The sequence below is a fragment of the Rhinolophus hipposideros genome (genome assembly GCF_964194185.1).
Source record: "Rhinolophus hipposideros genome assembly, chromosome: 16".
Taxonomy (NCBI): domain Eukaryota; kingdom Metazoa; phylum Chordata; class Mammalia; order Chiroptera; family Rhinolophidae; genus Rhinolophus; species Rhinolophus hipposideros.
In genome coordinates, this window is record NC_138062.1 from 49,987,153 (window position 1) to 50,006,365 (window position 19,213).

The 19,213-nt window shown below is 57.4% G+C and overlaps 2 protein-coding genes across 5 annotated transcripts; both read left to right on the forward strand.

Moving 5' to 3' along the window:
• The first annotated feature begins 508 nt into the window (after window positions 1-508).
• Window positions 509-12,141, forward strand: PIK3R2 (phosphoinositide-3-kinase regulatory subunit 2). 3 transcript variants are annotated; one of them, XM_081076874.1, is made up of 16 exons: window positions 509-642; window positions 2,197-2,943; window positions 5,698-5,790; window positions 6,115-6,165; window positions 6,245-6,376; window positions 6,460-6,676; window positions 7,096-7,181; window positions 7,339-7,447; window positions 7,532-7,630; window positions 7,765-7,945; window positions 8,035-8,160; window positions 9,189-9,331; window positions 9,549-9,725; window positions 10,273-10,344; window positions 10,517-10,687; window positions 10,962-12,141. In XM_081076874.1, exons 2-16 carry the CDS (start codon window positions 2,622-2,624, stop codon window positions 11,209-11,211), a joined length of 2,229 nt encoding a protein of 742 aa, XP_080933000.1. In that variant the 5' UTR covers window positions 509-642; window positions 2,197-2,621; the 3' UTR covers window positions 11,212-12,141. The 3 variants fall into 3 exon arrangements, with proteins under 3 accessions (XP_080933000.1, XP_080933002.1, XP_080933001.1); XM_081076876.1 differs by having other exon boundaries at window positions 2,197-2,717; XM_081076875.1 differs by having other exon boundaries at window positions 2,197-2,703.
• A 1,929-nt stretch (window positions 12,142-14,070) lies between these two features.
• On the forward strand, window positions 14,071-18,513 carry IFI30 (IFI30 lysosomal thiol reductase). 2 transcript variants are annotated; one of them, XM_081076890.1, is made up of 7 exons: window positions 14,071-14,765; window positions 15,674-15,856; window positions 15,943-16,017; window positions 16,247-16,339; window positions 17,073-17,225; window positions 17,395-17,448; window positions 17,532-18,512. In XM_081076890.1, the coding sequence occupies exons 1-7, from the start codon at window positions 14,358-14,360 to the stop codon at window positions 17,592-17,594; spliced, it is 1,029 nt and encodes a 342-aa protein (XP_080933016.1). In that variant the 5' UTR covers window positions 14,071-14,357; the 3' UTR covers window positions 17,595-18,512. The 2 variants fall into 2 exon arrangements, with proteins under 2 accessions (XP_080933016.1, XP_080933015.1); XM_081076889.1 differs by having other exon boundaries at window positions 14,401-14,765; window positions 15,551-15,856; window positions 17,532-18,513.
• Window positions 18,514-19,213: the final 700 nt, after the last annotated feature.

The window sequence follows — 19,213 nt, forward strand, 5'->3', positions numbered from 1 at the left end:
TGAGTTCGGGGCCGCCTCACCCGCCCTCCGGAACCGTCCATTTCGGCAATTTCTGTCTCTGGGTTTGAACTCCTTAGGCCTCATTTGGAACCAAGCACGCTCGGTTCCTTCCACAAACTCCTCAGTCTCTGTTCCGCCAGTCGTGCTGGAGCACGCTCGGCCATTTCCGGAATCGCTCGGGTGTCTCTAAACTCAATCGAGCCCCGACGGCCCCAGCCTCGGGGTCACTCGTCTGACGGGATTGCGCTCGGCTATTTCCGGAATCCCCCGGGTGGCTCTCATCTCACGAGCGCAGCCGAGCGCAGCCGACCCCAGCCTCGGGAGTCATGCGTCCAACCCGACTGTGCTCGGCTGTTTCCGGAAGCGATCGGCTACCTCGGGGGCACCCGCTGCAGTACCGTCCCGCGGGGGTACGTTTGGCTCTTTCCGGAAGCATTCATACGTCCCTAGGCTCCGCCTTGGCCTCGCTCCGTCCTCGCGGCCCGAACACGTTCGGCTATTTCCGCCGGGGGCGGGCCCGGCCGTTCGGAACGGCGGCGGCGGCGGCGGCGGCGGCGGCGACGGCCGCAGTGGAGCCACCGGTCGGGCTCTGCTCGGCGTGACGGCGGCCGCGGCAGCGGCGGCGGCGGCGGCCACAACCAGGTAGGCCCCCGCCGGCTGGCGGGGCTGGGGTAAGCGCAAATGCCGGGCGCCTAAGTGTAGTGTGGGGACGGGGGGCGGTGGGGGGGGCGGGCCACAGAGAGCAGGAGGCCTCAGTCTCTACCTGGCAGCCGTGCAGCCGCCCCGGAAGGTGGGAGCAGACCTCCAGGCAGAGATAAGGTGCTGGAGCCGCGGCCCGGAATGGAGGGAGGCCCTGCTGGGAGTGGGGCGCCGATCAGAAATGAGGGGTGCCCAGGCATCGTGTGGGCATAGTGGGGTGCTAGGGTCGGGGGTCGGCTGCGCTTCCGGTCCCTGGACTGGGCTGCGGGGTCCACGCGGGTCGAGTGCACGTTAGAACACGCGTGAGCGCACAGGCCCTGAGTCTAGTCGCCGAGCCCCCAGCCAGGCCTGGCTCCGCCAACCCGCTGCTTGGATTGGGGAGTGCTGGGTCCCCGGCCTGCGCACCGGGCATGTGCAAACGTGTCCAGGCGGTTTCCTGGACATCTCCTCTCTGGACCTCAGTTTCCCCACCTGTAGAATGTGGAGTCTCTGCTCCCTGCTCGGACATCTCCTGGGGCTTCCTGTGGTGTTTTGGGGGGCAGTAAAGCTCCGACCGTCTGCCTGGCACTCGAGGCCCTGTGCCGTCAGTGGCTTTCTTAGAGCGGCCCTGAACTCTTGGCAATCAACTTTCCGCTGTCAAGCCTTTGCATGTGGCCAGTGCCCCCTCCTGTCTTTAGTGAGAACCTGCCCTCTAGAAAAGCATTCCCCCACCCCAACATCTTCAGAGGACTGAACCTGCAGAGCTGAGATTGGAAATGTGTGTGTGCTGGGCTCTGCCTTCCTGAGACTGGGGGCTCCTGGGGGGTGGTCATCACTCTGCAAACAGCAGCCTGCCCCTTGGAAGCTGCACTGCCCTCCTGCCATTCACCCGTCTCCCTGGAGCTAAGGTCCCCTCTGCCTCCCACCAATCCCTTCATGTTCTGAGCGCCCACTGTGGGCCCCCATGCTGAGTCTGCCAGGACCTCTGCTCACCCCTCCCCTGCAGAGATCAGAGATCCTTTTGCTTGGACTCACCCCTAGGACTTTGCCTGTATAGGTGAGCTCTGCCAAGAACTCCTTTCCTACCCCTCTGTGCCCCTGCTGCCTCCTCCTGTGCTCAGCTGGCCCGACCCTCCCTCATGGCTCCCACAGCACCCTGAGTGTCCCATATTGCCCTACCCTACCTGCTCTAGGTCTAACTATCTGGCTGCTGTCTCCTCTCATTCATCCTGAGCCTTGAAGTTGAACAGATCTGAGTTTTTGAGTCCCAGCTTCCTAGACCAAGAAAGACCTCACTGCCCTGAACCTCAGTTTCCCCATCTCTAACAGACCTTGTTTACCAAGTGAACATGCAGTATGCCTGGGGCAGGTACCCCCAAGGGAGGGCTATTATTGCACCCACTTTACAGTGGCTCTTGGTGACCCAATGAGTCAAGGGATTCCAACCTGGGATCTGTTTCTAAGTTGAGGGTGGGAGGAATCCCACTTGACTTATGCTGCTCTGCCATCTCTTCCTAGGTCAGCGTCCCCCGCTGAGCATGGTGACAGCCTGTGCCCTCGGCCCCCTCGTCTGGCGCAGCCGGAAGAGCCGCCAGTCTCGGGCGCCGATGGCCCCCCACATAAGGGAGTGAGTGGCCTGGCCTGACCTGACCTGGCTCTGCAGATCGAGTGGAAACACAGCAGCTGAGTGACCAGAAACCACGCTTATGTTTGACCCCCTCCCACCAGTTGACAAATGGTGGATGGAGCAACGAGTGACCCTTTTCAGGGTCTTAGAATAATGGCAGGAAGCCAGGCGTGAGCGTCTGCTGTAACTTCTTGGTGGAAATAGAGGTCTAAGTACTTCAAGGCAACCCAGTGGACCCTCCCGGCCCACCCCAGCTCATGGGGCCACTTGGGCCCTGAATAGCTGCCTGACCTTCCAGATCAACCCCCAGCCCACCATGGCTGGCGCTGAGGGCTTCCAGTACCGTGCACTGTACCCGTTCCGCCGGGAGCGGCCAGAAGACCTGGAGCTACTTCCAGGTGACATACTGGTGGTAAGCCGGGCAGCCCTGCAGGTGCTGGGTGTGGCCGAGGGCAATGAGCGCTGCCCACAGAATGTGGGCTGGATGCCTGGCCTCAACGAGCGCACGAGGCAGCGTGGCGATTTTCCGGGCACCTACGTTGAGTTCCTGGGGCCTGTGGCCCTGGCTCGGCCTGGCCCTCGCCCCCGCGGCCCTCGCCCACTGCCAGCCAGGCCCCGAGAAGGGCCCCCGGAGCCAGGTGAGCAGCATGCAGAGTCCCTGTTGAGGGTGGGCATGGTCCCCTCAGACCCTCAGTTTCCTCTTCTTTCCAGTGAGGCAATAAAGAGGAAACTTCCAGGGGAAGGGGAATAAGGACTTTTGGTCAGTTGACAAGTGTCAGCCAAGGGCTGGGCTGTTCGCAGTCATGGGGACATGGGGTGGATACAGGTCTGATCCTGCCTTCATGGGCCATCTGGTTCCAGAAGTGACAAGAATGTGATTAGGTGACAATAAAGGCTATGGAGAAGGAGTTGGGGGTGAAGGATTCCAGGTAGCAGGCCCACCAGGGTAGAGGCTGTCAGCTGGGAATGTAATGGGTTCCGGGAACAGCTGGTGGGCAGGGTGGAGTGAGGAAGGGGAAGCTTCCAGGGGCCATACTTTGGTGCATCATGGGATTAATTTTGAAGACAATGGGGAGTGTTCAGTAGGATTCAGAGGCTCAGTTTAGCTTCATTCTGTGGTTTGCAGACAGGATCCCTTGAGGCAACCCCTTTATTACTGATTTTACCCGGTTTCCAAAATGAAGGGAGCTGTGAAGTTCAGAAAGGGTGGGACATTCAGTTGAGGCCATGCAGCATTCTGTCTGAGGACCCCACTGCCTCCCCAAAGACCTTCAGCCATCCCCCCTTCCAAGGGGTGTGTTGGGAATGGAGACTCCGGGACACTGAGCATACTTTGAAATTGCTGTCTGCTGGGCAGGGGGCATTGATTCTAGCCAGGGAAACAGGCTCAGGTTGTGGGAAAGAAGCTGTAAGTGTTGTACTGGGCGTGGTCTGCTCCATCTTCACAGCAGCCCAGGGAGGCCCATTTACAGACGAGAAGACCAAGGCGCAAGGGGGTCAGACCACTCGTTCAGGACCACCCAGTGAAGGCCAAGGCCATGGGAGGCACCATGGCTCTGACCAATGACCTGCCTGGTTTTGTGCCAGAGAAACACTAATGCCCACAGAGTCCCCCAGCCTGGGGCGGAATGGGGGCCACCAAGGCAGTGTGGCACTGGCTTGGGCCTTGCAGCATCTGGTGTCTCTAGGGCCTGGGCCTGCGTCCTGCCTTGGCCTGGGAGGAGCAGGAGGCAGCCCCATCTGGGCTCCCAGCCAAAATCTGCCTCTCTCCCTGGTAACAGCCGCCTCCCTCTGCCTGGCCTGGGTCCAGCCTCCACACACATCCCCACTCAGGGCGGCAGCCCCGCCCTCCAAATCTTCAGGGCTGGGTGGCATTGGCCAGGGGCTAACCCTCTCCAGGCCTCAGTTTCTTCATCTGGAAATGTGGAGGCTCCGTCCCTTGGTGCCTGTAGGCCCTGCCCCTCCGGGATTCTGGGACCACCAGGGAGTATGCTGTAGCTGCCTGCATTTCCTCCATTCCACCCCACGTAGGGGTGCAGCCCCCGAGTGTTGCGTGGGCCTCTTCCTGGCTGTCCACCCATGGGGAGGTTGCTGCCTCTCTGAGCCTCAGTTCCTTATCCATAAAATAGGGTGACACCTGTTCTGACCGAACCTCCCTCCCCGTTTCACAAACTGGTCGCAAACAAGAGTCAAGTTTCAGAACCGTGGCTGCCTACCTCCTCTCCCCTTGTTCTTTCTTTTTTTCTTTCTTTCTTTTTTCATTTTCAGTGCAGTTGGGCCTTTCTCCAGCTAGAGGCACCACCTGGCCCATCACTCAGGGAGGCCCCGCAGGCCCCAGCTTGCTCCTGCTGTGTGCCAGGGCGTCGCGCCGAGGGCCAGAGCCGCATCCAATGGTGGCAATGCAGGCAGAGCTTCTGAACACAAAGGGCCTGGTGGGGCGGGAAACTCAGGGCCGGCAGAGGCTGGGCCAGGGAGGCCCCTAGCACCTCCTGGGAAGGGTTTCAGCATTTTCAAAAGGGGCAAGATAACATTTTCAAGCGAAAATGACTTAGAAAGTGGAGGAAGCTCCTCAGAGTGAGGCGTTCTGGCCTCGACAGGGTTATTTTCCTTTTCTTCTTTCTCAACCACTTTGTCGTTCCCACTAAGAAAAAGGTGATATGAGTTTCTCTGTGGAGGACACTGAGGCACAGAGAAGGCAGGCCCTGTGCCCGAGGTTGCAGAGCGACACCTGCTGTATGAGTGGCCTGGGGCTGCAGTTATGAACTCCCCCACAGACCAGGTGGCTTCAGACCATAGGACTTGATTCTCTCACAGTTTGGCAAGTCAGAGGTCAGAGGTCCAAGATCAAGTATCCGCAGGGCTGCGCTCCCTGTGGAGGGTCGACGGGAGGATCCTTCCTGCCTCTTCCAGCTTCTGGTGGTTCCAAGCTTCCTTGGCTTGTGTCCACATCACCCCAGTATCTGTCTCTCTTGTTACATGGTTTCTCTTATAAAGATACCAGTCACTGCATTTAGGACCTTACATCCAAGCTCTCAACTTGAAATCCTTCCCTTAAGTATATTTGCAAAGACCCTATTTCCAAATGAGGTCACAGTCACAGGTACCAGGGATTAGAATGTGGACGTGATTTGCGGGGGACCCTAATCAACCCACCACACCCGATCTCTGAAGTGGTGTGGCTGATCTCCTAACTCACAAAATTGTTTCCCTCTAACTCGGCCCTCCCAGTCCCACTTGCAGGGCTTCTGGCTTCCCCTGGGTGGTGGTCCAGATGCCAAGCCCTTGCCTGAGCTGGACCCTGCCTTCAGATGCCCCAGCTGAGATGCAGCAGGCCAAGAGAGAGGCTAGGGTCCTTTCAGGGACCCCGCCAACATGTTGTCCCCTCCTGCCAGGTCTCACCCTCCCCGACCTGCCTGATCAGTTCTCCCCACCTGATGTGGCTCCCCCTCTCCTGGTGAAGCTTGTGGAAGCCATTGAGCGGACAGGTGAGCCTTGGCCTGGCTGCAGCCCCTGGATTCTGCTTGTTTACCTCTGGTGATGGGCAAGTCATCTCACAGAGCTGCTCGGCTCACTCTGCATGGGAGGAAGCTGGGCCCGGATACTCGGGGCCTCCGTGTTGAACGAAGGAGGGACTAACTCCCAGGGGAAGACGGGACTGTGAACACCGTACCCACCATTGCATATGCTGCCATCTCCCTCTCCTCCCTCTGCTCTTATCTCTGGTAGGCTGAGTAGCCACCCCAGACCCCATATGGGGTCAGGGCAGCATTTGACAGCTGGCCCATCCTTTCCCTTCCCCCCCACCCCAGGGCTAGACAGCGAATCCGTCTACAGGCCTGAGCTGCCAGCCCAGCGCACAGGTGAGGGGGCGCTTCGACGGGCAGGGGTGGGGCGGGTGACCTGGACAGCCCCCGCGACGCAGCCCTTCTGCACCCGCAGACTGGTCCCTGAGCGATGTAGAGCAGTGGGATACGGCAGCCCTGGCGGATGGCGTCAAGGGCTTCCTACTGGCTCTTCCCGCGCCCCTCGTGACGCCGGAGGCCGCGGCCGAGGCTCGTCGGGCCCTGCACGGTGAGCCTGGGGTGGAACCTGAGATGGGAAGGGGGCCAGGGCGCGCGGGTGCCGGCTCACCCTGCCCGGCCTTCTGTCCCCAGAGGCCGCGGGACCTGTTGGGCCGGCACTGGAGCCCCCGACGCTGCCGCTGCACCACGCACTCACACTGCGCTTCCTGCTCCAGCACCTGGGCCGGATGGCCCGGCGCGCCCCAGCCCCGGGCCCCGCGGTGCGAGCCCTGGGCACTGCCTTCGGGCCACTGCTGCTGCTACACGCACCGCCTCCCTCGCCGCCACCGCCAGGGGGCGCACCCGACGGGTGAGCAGCCGGTACTTTAGGGGGCGGGGCTTTAGATGGAGGAAAGGTCAGAGGCTTGGGTGGGGGTAGGATAGGTAGCAGGCTAGAGCTGCTGCGATGAGGGTGGCTAGGAAAGATAACAAGGAGTGAACCTGGGCTCCAGGAAGGCCCCATCCCCGCAGTGGTTGGTGCCTGCACCTTCGCTTCTGCTCCCCCTACCCCAGGTGCTGGACTCTCATTCCGTTCTTATGTGAGCATTTATTGAGCGCTTACAGCATACATACCGGTAGCAGCAGTTGGCCTCCCACACCTGCCCGCGTCATCAGCCCTTCTTACCAGCTTTCACGTGTACCCTCCAGGTGTGCAAACACATGCAGGACCATGTGCACACCCGGCTGCAGACAGCCCTACCCAGCGCTTACTGCACTCCCCTCCCCCAGGTCTGAGCCCTCCCCCGATTTCCCAGCTCTGTTGGTGGAGAAGTTGCTTCAGGAGCACCTGGAGGAACAGGAGATCGCACCCCCAGGTGACCACCCCCCACCTTTGTATTATTATCCTCTCACTGTTGGAGGGCCACGAGTGCTGACTCAGGGCCCCCACAGCGTCAGCAGGCTCAGTTGCAGTGGGAGTTGACCACAGTAAAGAGTTGGTGCTCAACGTGCATTTGTTTTCCTGTCCCCCAGCTCTGCCGCCCAAACCACCTAAGGCAAAACCGGCTCCTACAGGTCTGGCCAATGAGGGGAGCCCACCCTCCCTACAGGATGCTGAGTGGTACTGGGGTGACATCTCCAGGTAGGGTTGTGGGGTAGGGCCACGTGGTGGCTAGAGCCTTAAGGGCAGGGTCTTGGGCAGCCCTAATCCTGGGTGTCCCTACAGGGAGGAGGTGAACGAGAAACTCCGGGACACACCTGATGGCACCTTCCTGGTTCGAGATGCCTCCAGCAAGATCCAAGGGGAGTACACCCTGACTCTCAGGTAGGGGCCTATCCCCTGTGGGATGACAGTTGTGAGAGGCGGGAGGAGGGCATGTGCAGTGTCAGGGCCAGGATACCTGGGTGTCAGAGTGGGGGTCCCACTGGGCGCTGACAGCCTCTCTTATCCACCCCTAGGAAAGGTGGGAACAACAAATTGATCAAAGTCTTCCACCGTGATGGGCACTATGGCTTCTCCGAGCCACTCACCTTCTGCTCTGTCGTGGACCTCATCACCCACTACCGCCATGAGTCTCTGGCCCAGTACAATGCCAAACTGGACACGCGGCTCCTATATCCCGTGTCCAAGTACCAGCAGGTCTGGGGCCCGGGCAGGAGCTGGGGGGGGCGGCCTCGGGCCTCCGTTCACCAGCAGGTGGCTTTGCTGATTACACTGGGTGTCCTCAGGACCAGGTCGTCAAGGAGGACAGTGTGGAGGCAGTGGGTGCCCAGCTCAAAGTCTACCACCAGCAGTACCAGGACAAGAGCCGCGAGTATGACCAACTCTACGAGGAGTACACACGTACCTCTCAGGTACCTCGGGCCTGCACACACAGGGAGATCAAGGCACAGAGGGGCAGTGGCAAGGCCACAGGGACAGGCAGTCACTTCCAGGTCACAGAGCAAGCACTTGTAGTGCTGGGGACGGCCCTAAAAACATAGAAATAAATGTACAGGGTTTAAAAAACAAAAACAGATGACAAGGTACCAGCCAGCCTCTCAGGAACAGCCAGGCCAGGAGCTGGGAGGAGCCTATGAGTCTCTCAGGACCTAAGTTTCCCCATCTGTAAACTGGAGCCCTGGGTCTTAATTCCTTCTCCATCCCCTTCAACCTGGAGGTTATTCACAGTGAGGACAATAACCTGACGAGGGGCGCCACAGACAGTCAGGAAGTCTCGGCGAAGAGCAGCATGTTCTAAAACGGGAAGGGGAGGTTTTCTCACTGAGCCTGTGTTGATAAACTCCTTTCGCACATGGAGACACAACTGACTCAGATCGAATGTCTGTCACAGTCTAGGAATGGCTCAGTCTCCCCTGGGGTCCCCGAAGGAGTTCTTTCTTGTCCCCTTTTTACTGATAGGTCAGCTGAGGCTCTAAGTGGACAAGATGCCTGTCTGGGATCAGTTAGGCACATCATGACCTTGGACATGACTTAGGCCCCCTGAGCCTCAATTTCCCTGGTAACAGTTCTGACTTTGTAGGAGGTTATTGGCAGGTTTTGTGAGATGCTGTGTGGGAAGTGCTCAGTACAGCATCTGCCTCGAGAAGGAGCCCTGTGAACTGGAGCATCTAGATTTCCCCTTAACTCGCAGCAAGGCTGACAAGTCCAGGTATTTGTAAGGTGCCCGAAGGAGGTTATAAAGGAGGAGTAGGTTTGCGGAGTGGGGGGTTGAAGGTTGACGAGGAGTTCGTTTGAGGCAGCAGAAGCTGGAGAAATGACATGCCCGGTGAATGGAATAGCTTGAGCAAAGTGTCCATATCGGAATTGGGATCTGTCGTCACCCTCATGAGGGAATTGGCGGGGAGTCCCAGGAGGCGCTCAGATTCACCCCCTCCTCCAGGAACTGCAGATGAAGCGCACCGCAATTGAGGCCTTCAATGAAACCATCAAGATCTTTGAAGAACAGGGCCAGACGCAAGAGAAGTGCAGCAAGGAATATCTAGAGCGCTTCCGACGTGAGGGCAATGAGAAAGAGATGCAGAGGTGAGTCTGGCTCCTCTGCCTTGCCCTACGCCAACTATCTGGTGCAGCGCAAGATGGGAAAGAAAGGAAATAGAGGGGACAGCGGGAGGGAGGATCAGTTAAAATGGACTTTGAAGGATGAATAGAAGCTGGTCAGAAGGAGAAATCACGGAAAGCGCATATGCCAAGGCTTAGAGGCTGGGAGCCATCCAAGGCCTCTGAGCTGCTCCTCCCCTAGGATCCTCCTGAACTCCGAGCGGCTCAAGTCTCGCATCGCCGAGATCCATGAGAGCCGCACAAAGCTGGAGCAGGAGCTGCGGGCACAGGCCTTGGACAACAGGGAGATTGACAAGCGCATGAACAGCCTGAAGCCAGACCTCATGCAGCTGCGCAAGATCCGAGACCAGTACCTGGTGTAAGTGCCCTGCGCTCGCCTGCAGCCCCATGGTGAAGAGCTCAGCAAGGGCTCCCCTCCCTCCCGGACCTTAGATGCTTTTGTGCACCTGCTGGATGCCAGGTACTGTGCGGAGCAACTGTGCACATATTAGCCCATTTTGTCTTCTCCAAGTCCTTTGTAAAGTGTCCCCTTTCCAGCTGGGGAAACTGAGGAGCAGAACAGACAACTGCCCTGTGTGAAGGCCAGCAGCACAGCCGTGCAGCCCCTGCGACTGAGCCGCTAGTGGTGATAGAAGATCCTGCCTGGGTAGCAGGTTCTGAGGGCTCAATACGTGTTAACAGAAACAATACATAGGCCGTTTCCTGGCGGAGCCCGCCAGGTGGCGCCCCACCTCACGCCCAAGCTGCCCTTGGCCAAGTCCAGGCTGACCCCTTGTGGCAACCGGCAGTATCACACCCAAACCTACCCTCCTATAGGTCAGCCCTTTCCTCCAACCAGGCTGGACTGACCCCCTGTGGGTTCTCCTTACCTCTGCTGCACAACCCACCTTTCCCCTTCCTCCCAGGTGGCTCACCCAGAAAGGTGCCCGGCAGAAGAAAATCAACGAGTGGCTGGGGATCAAAAATGAGACTGAGGAGTGAGTGATTACCTGGAGTGGGACAGGGAGGGCTTTCCAGAAGAAGGGCTATTTTGGGTGGGATTTGAAGAATGAGTAGGAGTTCATCAAGGAGGGAGCATTGTCCAGGTGGCAGGGGGGACTCAGAGGCTGGCGGGTAAGTGACCAGGTCTCCTTCCTGCCTCCCCCATAGTCAGTACTCACTGATGGAGGACGAAGACGACCTACCTCACCATGAGGAACGCACCTGGTACGTGGGCAAGATCAACCGCACGCAGGCTGAGGAAATGCTGAGTGGCAAGCGGGATGGCACCTTCCTCATCCGTGAGAGCAGTCAGCGGGGCTGCTATGCCTGCTCTGTGGTGTGAGTGCCTGTGGGGGAGGGGTGGGGAGGCCGCATGTTCCTTCCAAGAGCTCTTATTGAGCACCTACTGTGTGCTAGGCCTTGGGAAGGCAGCTGGGAAGAAGACCCCCCCTGGCTGCCACAGAGAGAAGGGGTTACGGGGGACAGGGGAGGAAGGTGGGCCAGTGTCCTGGCTAGAAATGGAGGGTCTGGACCAGGTCAGGGTCTGGGAATTAAGGGAGAGGCTGGGAGAACCCGTGGGGGCCCTCCTGACCAAACTTTTGCCCACCCATAGGGTGGACGGCGACACTAAGCACTGCGTCATCTACCGCACGGTCACCGGCTTGGGCTTTGCAGAGCCCTACAACCTGTACGGGTCCCTGAAGGAGCTGGTGCTGCACTACCAACACACCTCCCTCGTGCAACACAATGACGCGCTCACCGTCACGCTGGCCCACCCCGTGCGCGCCCCTGGCCCTGGCCCCCCGCCCACCCGCTGCCCACCGACAGGGACGGAGCAGAGCTATCTGGGCCCCAGCAACTGAGCCCATGGGCTCCATCTTTCTGTCTCTGATCTCTTTCAGGTTCTGTCCGTCTGTCTTTCTTCTTTGTGAATCTTTCTCTCTTGATCTCTTTTTCTCTCCATTTCTTTGAACTCTGTTTCTCTCCATCATCTCTCCTCTCTGTTTGCTTGTCTGTCTCTTGCTTTCTCCGAATCTCTCTGTTACTCTCTTTCTATCCCCATCTGTCCTGTCTCTCTTGGTCTCTGTCCCTCTAAGTCTCTTTCAAGGGGCCTGCCTCCTCCACTTCATGCCCCTTTCCCCCACAGGTACTGCCCACCCCACAACTCTGGCTGCCCCCGCAGGTCTCCGGGGTCCCCAAAGCCCCACCTGTCTGCACCTGCCATGTTTACAGAGGCCCCTAGGCTGCTAAGCCCCAGTCTGGGCGCCCTGATTTTTAAGCCATAGACCTGGGGTTGGGGCAGGAAGGAGTTTCACTGGACTGCTTCCAGGATCCTTGGCCGTGACATGAGGGGCCGGGCAGGACCCGCCCCACAGACCCCAACTTCCCTTCCAAACCCTGAAGTGAAACCTGTCATGGGTTATCCCCACGATGGGGCTGCTACCAAGAAGCTGCCCCGGAAAAGAAAGTGATTAAAAATAACCTCAAAAGCTGGCCCTACCCAGCCCCCGCCGGCCTCCTGGGACTCGAGGCTGCCGTGCTGCTGGCGCTGCTGGCGCAGGGGTGATACGCCGCTGCCCGCAGCACCTCCGCTCAGTACAGTTTCACGGCTTCTGCTCGCTCACGTTGGGTTCTGTTTCCTTCCCTGTAAGGCCCATTTCCTCTCCTCCTTTGGGACGAGAGCCCCGGTTTTCTATGCGGACGCCGACACCCTCCTGCCTGCCTGGCTAGGCTGGAAGGCAGGTTTTGTACGGTACGTTGATACTGATGTGAATATAAGACATTATACTCGGTGGATGCGTCTGTTGTCAGGGGGCTTCTCTGTGGCCACGGTGCTGGGGGCCTGGACGTTCATGGCGTCATACTCAGGATGCCATTGAGGGTGACAACCCTTGCTCCCTCGTTTAGTTGCTCATGTCCAGAGAAGTTGAGAAACCTGCCCAAGGTCACACAGAGAGGCTCAAACCCTGAGCTCTGTCTCACACCCTTGCCTGTTCGAGGGACCCCACCCAGCCCAGCTCCTAATCACCACCCCCAAGCTGACGCCCTAGGCTTGAGTCCCAGCACTCAAGCCACCAGCTGTGCCCTCTGATGCGCAGCTTTCTCATTGCCAGATGGGGTCAACAGTCATGACTTCTTCCATGCCACCCAGAGGGGTCCTCCATGTTCTTGATGCCCTTAGGGCCAGCGCCTCTCTGACCCTTTCACACCTATCCCTGACACTCAGGCTGCCAGGTCCCAGGGGACACTGAGCTGGGTCCTCCGTGTCTTTGACCTAGGCTATTCACCATCCCCCACCTCTGAGATCCCTTTCCCTTGGCCCTCCCCACGCCATATCGCACCGGTCAGGGCCCAACATACATGGGGCAGCTGGTTCTCCCACTGGGCTCTCTGAGGAACAGGAACTGCCTGCCTGACCTCAGAGATACCCCCCCCCCCGCCCAGCCTTCCCAGGTACTGTCCCTGTTCTGTGCCCAGTCAGGAGGTACCCCATAACTGCAACCTAAATGGTCTCTCCTCTGTCACTCACCCACTGCATGGGCACTCACAGAATAAAGGTGACCGCAGTCCCCTGACCCCAGACGGTTGAACTTAGGGGCGAATGGTAGCAGCCCAGGAGGCCTCTGGCCAGTGCCTGCACTCAACCCCCAACTGTGTTTCTTCGGGAAAGTCACCTCCCCTTTCTGATCCTGTTTCCTCTTACCAAGTGGGGTCAATAGTTGCTACCTAGGCCCCCAACTAAATGTCTCTGAGAGTCCTATGATCAAATCGGTGGGTTACACGTATGAATCCATCCGGAATTGTAGCAATTATAGTTATTATTTCTTTCATCCTGTCCGGCACAGGGAGAGCAGTCCACTAGCTCCCAAAGCTTTGTTGCTTTGATTTGCAGAGGCTTCAGGAAGGACATGGATTTTGCGAAGGGTCCAAAGGGATGGTGTGGGGGTACCATCCGGCCCTGTGGACTTGAGGGAAAGCTGGGCTCCCAAACTGCTGTCGCGTGTGGCTGCTCAGGCTGGGCCTTCCTCAGACTGGAGGGCGACGTGGGCTGTGGTGCTGGGGATTCAGCTGTATTCTGATCCAGGTGTGGCCATTTCCTCCTGTGGGATCCAATCCTGTATCCTGCCTGGCATTTGAGGTCCTGCAAAGTGTGGGGGTCTTGGTGATTCCCCCAACACCCCCATCCTCCGAGCTTCTTCCAGGCTCTTCTGTCTGCTGGCACTGCCAGGCTCACAGCCCAGCTGCACCACCCCCACCCCCAGCCTGGAGCAATTCAACCTCTGCCTCTAAGCCCTCCATGTGACTTCATTCCCCAAACCTCGCTCTTCTCCCATTTTACAGACTGGGAAACAGACTCCATCACTTGAGGTACCCGGCACATCCTGGAGCCAACTGGGTCTGGCTGACTCTGCTGGTTTAGCTCCTACATGGCCACCCCCAACCCCTTCCCCCTCCCCATGGACATAGTACAGGCTTCTGGTAATTACTGCTCCAACCCCTGGCTTCTCTCCCCCCAAGGGAGCACGCTGGGGGCCGGGGTGCACCCCTCCCCAGCCTGGAACGGTGGGAAAGAAGATACTCCAGCTTTCCTCTCTCCCCTCCCCCACAGCCAGGGGTTGGGGGCCAAGAGAAGTGAGCGCCCTTCCCGCGCTGGCTTCTGCTTTCTGGGCCAGCTGTGGCCAAGCCTGAGTCAGCCCCGCGGGACCCAGCGTTCCGGCTGGGGAGCCGGAGAGGGGGCGGGGACGAGGGGCAGGCGAGTTGGGTTGGGAAGGAGTGGCGTCCCGGGCCAGGCTAGGGGGACGGGGCCGGCCTGTGCAGTCGGTGCCCCCACCCAGACGGGGATCGCCCTTTTAGTGCACGGAGACCCAAGCTAGAGACGGGCTAGATCACCCTGACCGCCCTAAAGGTGTCGGTGGCGCGAGACCCTTCCGTCTCCTATGGTCTCTGTGTCTCTGTCTCTGGAGTACCTGCTTCGCGTCCTTTCCAGGCGCTCTGGTCCCAGCCTCACATGACTGGGCGGGCTGATTGCGGGGACGAGGTGTGTGTGGGGGAGGGGGGGGAGGTACCTCTGAGCCGCCCCGCGGCCGGGCGATTGCTGGCCCAGCACCGGGTGGGGGTGAGGGAGTTGGAAAAGGAGACCCAGAGAGAGAAGTGCCAACACCCAGAGACGCTAGCCAGCCCCGAAGGACGTGAGCCAGGGAGGCGGGTCCAGCCTGGGGGCAGGGCCACCGCGCGGTTAAAGGCCGCTTCCTCCCCCCCGGCGCTGCTCCCGCTGTCACGCCGGTGCCCACCCGTGATGACTTGGTCTCCACTCCTGCCGTTCCTACCGGTGCTGCTGCTGCTGCTGCTCCAGGTCCCCGCGGCGGCATGTACATCCCCGCTGGAGACGCTCCCCGAGGGGGCGGCCCCCTGCAAGGTATGCCCCGCGTCGCTGCGGGCGGGCCGGCGGGGACCACGCCGGGCGGGCCGGCGGCTCATCCTCTTTCCCAGACCTAACCAAGGCTGCCGGGGGTCTGGAGGGGAACGCGCGCCATTGGTTCCAGAACCTCCCCTGTGTAACCCGGGCACTGTGGCCACACTCTCGGATTCCTTTCGCTTTCCCATTTCGGGCTAAGACGCTCGGCTATTCCCACCACGTCCCCTCCCGCCTTGCCCGAGGGTGCATTTGAGACCTACTGTGTACCTCTGGGGTGGGAATCGGGGTCTCCTCTTGGCGGTCAGGGAAGACCAGACAAGCTTGCCCCTGGTACCTGCTCCCTTTAGGGTGCCCTTTAGCCAGGGAAGAGCTTGAATGTTTCTTTGAGGAGCAACCACATGCCCCAGAGGCTGAAAGACTTGTTCACAGATCTGGGTGCCTGCCACCCCTCAGCTGAAGCCGGAAGTCAGCACTTATTAGGTGCCACCTCCGCAGTGGGCTTGGGTGGGGTTCACGTGAGCCTGTTGAGAGGAAGAGGAGTCAGCATGGGTGTAAGGCCAAGGCTTTGGGCATGAAGTGGCAACAAATGAGCATGCATTAGTCTCCTGTGGTATGCACTTCCCAAGAAGGCAGGACTGAGGTCAGGGACCAGAAATGTGCTTGTCCTGAATCCTTATGCCATACAGTTCCCCTGATCCAGAGGTTTCACCTCACCTGGAGGAAAGCAAGAGCTGTATCTAAATTAAGTGCCTACTGTTTGCAAGTCTCACATGTTTTGCCGACAGATTCAGGGACTCGGTAAAGCCTCAGTCTGGAGTACGGGACAGAGCACCTATTATTTGTGGCTCCCTCTCTACAAGCGAACCAAGCAGGGCTGCCCTCACTTCACACTCCTTCCTCCTGCGCAGGCCGGTGACCTGTGCCCAAAGGTGCCCCTCCGGAAGTCCAACTCCCCACCTGTCAATGTGAGCCTCTACTATGAGGCACTGTGCCCTGGCTGCCGGTATTTCCTGGTCCGAGAGCTCTTCCCGACGTGGCTGATGGTCCTGGAGATCCTCAATGTCACACTGGTGCCCTATGGAAATGCCAAGGTACGTGGGCAGCTGGGAAACTGAGAACAGGCCACGGTTTGGGGGCACCCGGCAGACTGGCTAGCATCCACCCCGTTGCCTTGCAGGAACAGAATGTCAGTGGCAAGTGGGAGTTCACATGCCAGCACGGGGAACAGGAGTGCAAGTTTAACAAGGTCGAAGTAAGTGGCCCCAGCGTCCCTCGTGGGGGCCGGGAAAGCTGCAGTGGTAATGAGGGTGAAATCCAGGCTCAGAGGGGATTGGAACCAGCTCCATCTCCTGCCCATGTGCCACCATTTAATCACGACTTCATTCACCGCTTCATTAGTGGACCCCTGTGATTATTCCCAGAGTGGTCTTGGGGTGCTCTGGGCCCCCCTCACATCCTTGCCTGCCCATCCCCACCCCCAGGCCTGCCTGTTGGACCAGCTGGAGAAGAATGCGGCTTTCCTGACCATTGTCTGCATAGAGGAAATGGATGACATGGAGAACAATCTGAAGCCAGTGAGTGACGCCTCTTACTTGGCCTGGGTGTGGGGACCCTGGTCTTCTCTGACCCCACGCAGACCTAGGTTCAAATCCTGGCCCTGACTGTATAGCCCCAGGAAAACGCTCTTCCCCTCATAGGCTCAATCTCTGAATCAAGGAAAGGAAAATCTTCTGGGGAAGGTGTGAGTATATGGGGCGGGGTTTCTCTAGGAGGAGCCACTGAGCTGGGCTCGGATGAACAGGAACGTGCAGGGACACATAATGATCCTCCTCTGGGATATGGGGTGACAGGACAGGCCTGTCTGCCTCCTTGGAGAATTAGAAAAACTCCCAAAGGAGTGACTCATCTGCCCTGATAGTTTAATCATTCATCAAACATTTGGGCCACCCAGGAGGACTCATCCTGAGACATCCCCAAACCCTTCAGAGCCATAGTGGGGCTGGAGAAGGGCAGAGGAGGGAGCCCTCAGGAGATGCTGAGGAAGCTGGAGGATAGGTGTCCCTGGTGGAGGGAACAGCACTGATGGAAGCTCTGAGGAAAATGTAGGGATCAGGGGCTGGTCATAGGGGAGGGAGGAGCAGCCTGAGCCCCTGCCTCAGGAGCCCCCTCTCAGGCATATATGAAGCACCTGCTGCCTCACTGTTGCCAGTGAGGCATCAGAAAGGTCGCTTGGAGGACCAGGAGGGAGCTACTGGGGAGATAACAGGGAGGAAACTGAGTCTCACTGGCCCCTCCCTCTGCCCTCAGTGCCTGCAGCTCTATGCCCCAAAAGTGTCCTCCGACACCATCATGGAGTGTGCACTGGGGGACCGTGGCATGCAGCTCTTGCACATGAATGCCCAGCTTACAGATGCTCTGCAGCCACCCCACGAGTATGTTCCTTGGGTCGTCGTCAATGGGGTAAGAACCCTTGCAGCCCTCAGCTCAGCATCTGGACAGGGACCAGGGTGATGGATGTGCCCACCAGTCTGGGAGGCAGAAGGCACTGGCCATTTGCAGCCCCTTCTGGGCCAGGCAGGGGTTGGTCAGGGCAGGTGGCACTTATGACCACCTGTCTTGCTTTGTGCAGAAACCCTTGGAAGATATGAGCCAGCTCCTATCCCTCGTGTGTGAGTTGTACCAGGTAAGCTGGACGGGCAACAGAGGGATTCAGCGGGTGGGGTAGGGTCTCCTTTCAGGATCCCAACTCATGGCTGCCTCCTCCAGGGTGAGAAGCCAGAGGTCTGCCCACTCATGGCCAGATCCCGCCGGGATGTCTGCCTCAAGTGACAGCCGTTGCCCTTGGAGGGAACTGATGGAGGAAGATAGAGATCCCACCTGCCCCCATTTTTTCTGATATCAGCTCAGCAGCTATTGCTTGTCATCTGGATAACTTATGCATTCTGTGAAGCCCAAACAACATTTTGCCCCAAGATCAAGAATCTTGCCTTAGTGAGAATGGTGCTACATTGAAACTAGTTTAATAAACCCTTCTGGATGTTGTGACAACATCTATCTCTTCATTTCCCCCACTCCCCAGCCCCTGGCAACCACCATTCCTCTGCTTCCGAATGTGACTTTTTTTAGATTCCACATATAAGTGAGATCATCCAGGATTTGTCCTTCTCTGTCTGACTTATTTCACTCAGCATAATGTTCTCCAGGTTCCTCCATGTTGCCACAAATAGCAGGATTTCCTTCCTTTTTTATAGCTGAATAATATTTACCTTGTCCTTTTTGTTAAAAAGAATCTCAGAGAAAGACCTTCCTCGGCAGGCCTCATTGAGTTTGCCCTGATAATTTACACAGGAACAGCAGGTGTTCAGATTGCTTTGCGGGAAGTTTCTGTAAGGACTCTCAGGTTTGACTTTGAAAAGCCTCTATCAACAGAAACAGACTCATAAATACAGAGAACAAATTGATAGTTGCCAGATGGGAGGTGGATTGCCGGGGCCGGATGAAAAAAGTGAAGGTATTAAGAAGTACAGATCGGTAGTTATAAAACAGGGGGAAGTGAAGTGCAGCATAGCATAGGGAATATAGTCAATAATATTGTCATAATAGTATGGTGCCAGGTGGGTACTAGGCTTATCAGAATCAATTCATAAATGATAGAAATGTCTAACCTCTGTGCTGTATACCTGAAACTAATATAAAATATTATTGAATGTCAACTGTAATTGAAAAATAATTAAATAAATAAAATTTTAAAAAGAAAAGCCTCTATCGTTGACTAACTCGAACTGAGAAACTCCACTAAATTTCACCTACAGTATCTATGCCTCTCAGCAAATTGCTCTCTTCTTGCTGTCCCCAAAATACTGTAAGGGTCTGGCGGGCCAGGACTGAGCTGGAAGACTGCCTGCAAGCCCAGTATGAGTCAGTTTTCCTGGGAGCACTCTATAAACACTGGCTCCCCAAAACGAAACTTGGTTCCTTGAACATGGTTGTTGACAAAGTTTACCTGACTCAGTCCCATGAATCATAATTTGACTTTTTAACCATGTTGGAGGTTTTTCACCAAGATTCAATAAAATCTAAAGTCTGAGGTACTTTACCAGGCTGAGGTACTTGACAGCAATAGGAAGTGCTGAAGGATACCTGTCCCCAAAAAAGATAAAGTCATGACTCATACAGATATAAAAATGAACACGTGTTAAAAATTAGTGTTAACTCATTATTAATGAGAACTAGTCAGGTGTTACCATTTCAAAGGGGATCCAAAGAACAGACAAATCAGGAATATTAAAATGAACGTGGTAAGTAAGGCAAAAAATAATTGCAGGGGAGTTTCCACCTGGCAGAATTCATTTGCATGTCTCTAGGCAAAAATTATTTTTTTGCTGTTATCAGTTATAACTACAGGGTTTATAAAAAGTTTCCATAGAAGCAGAACCAGAAAATACTGA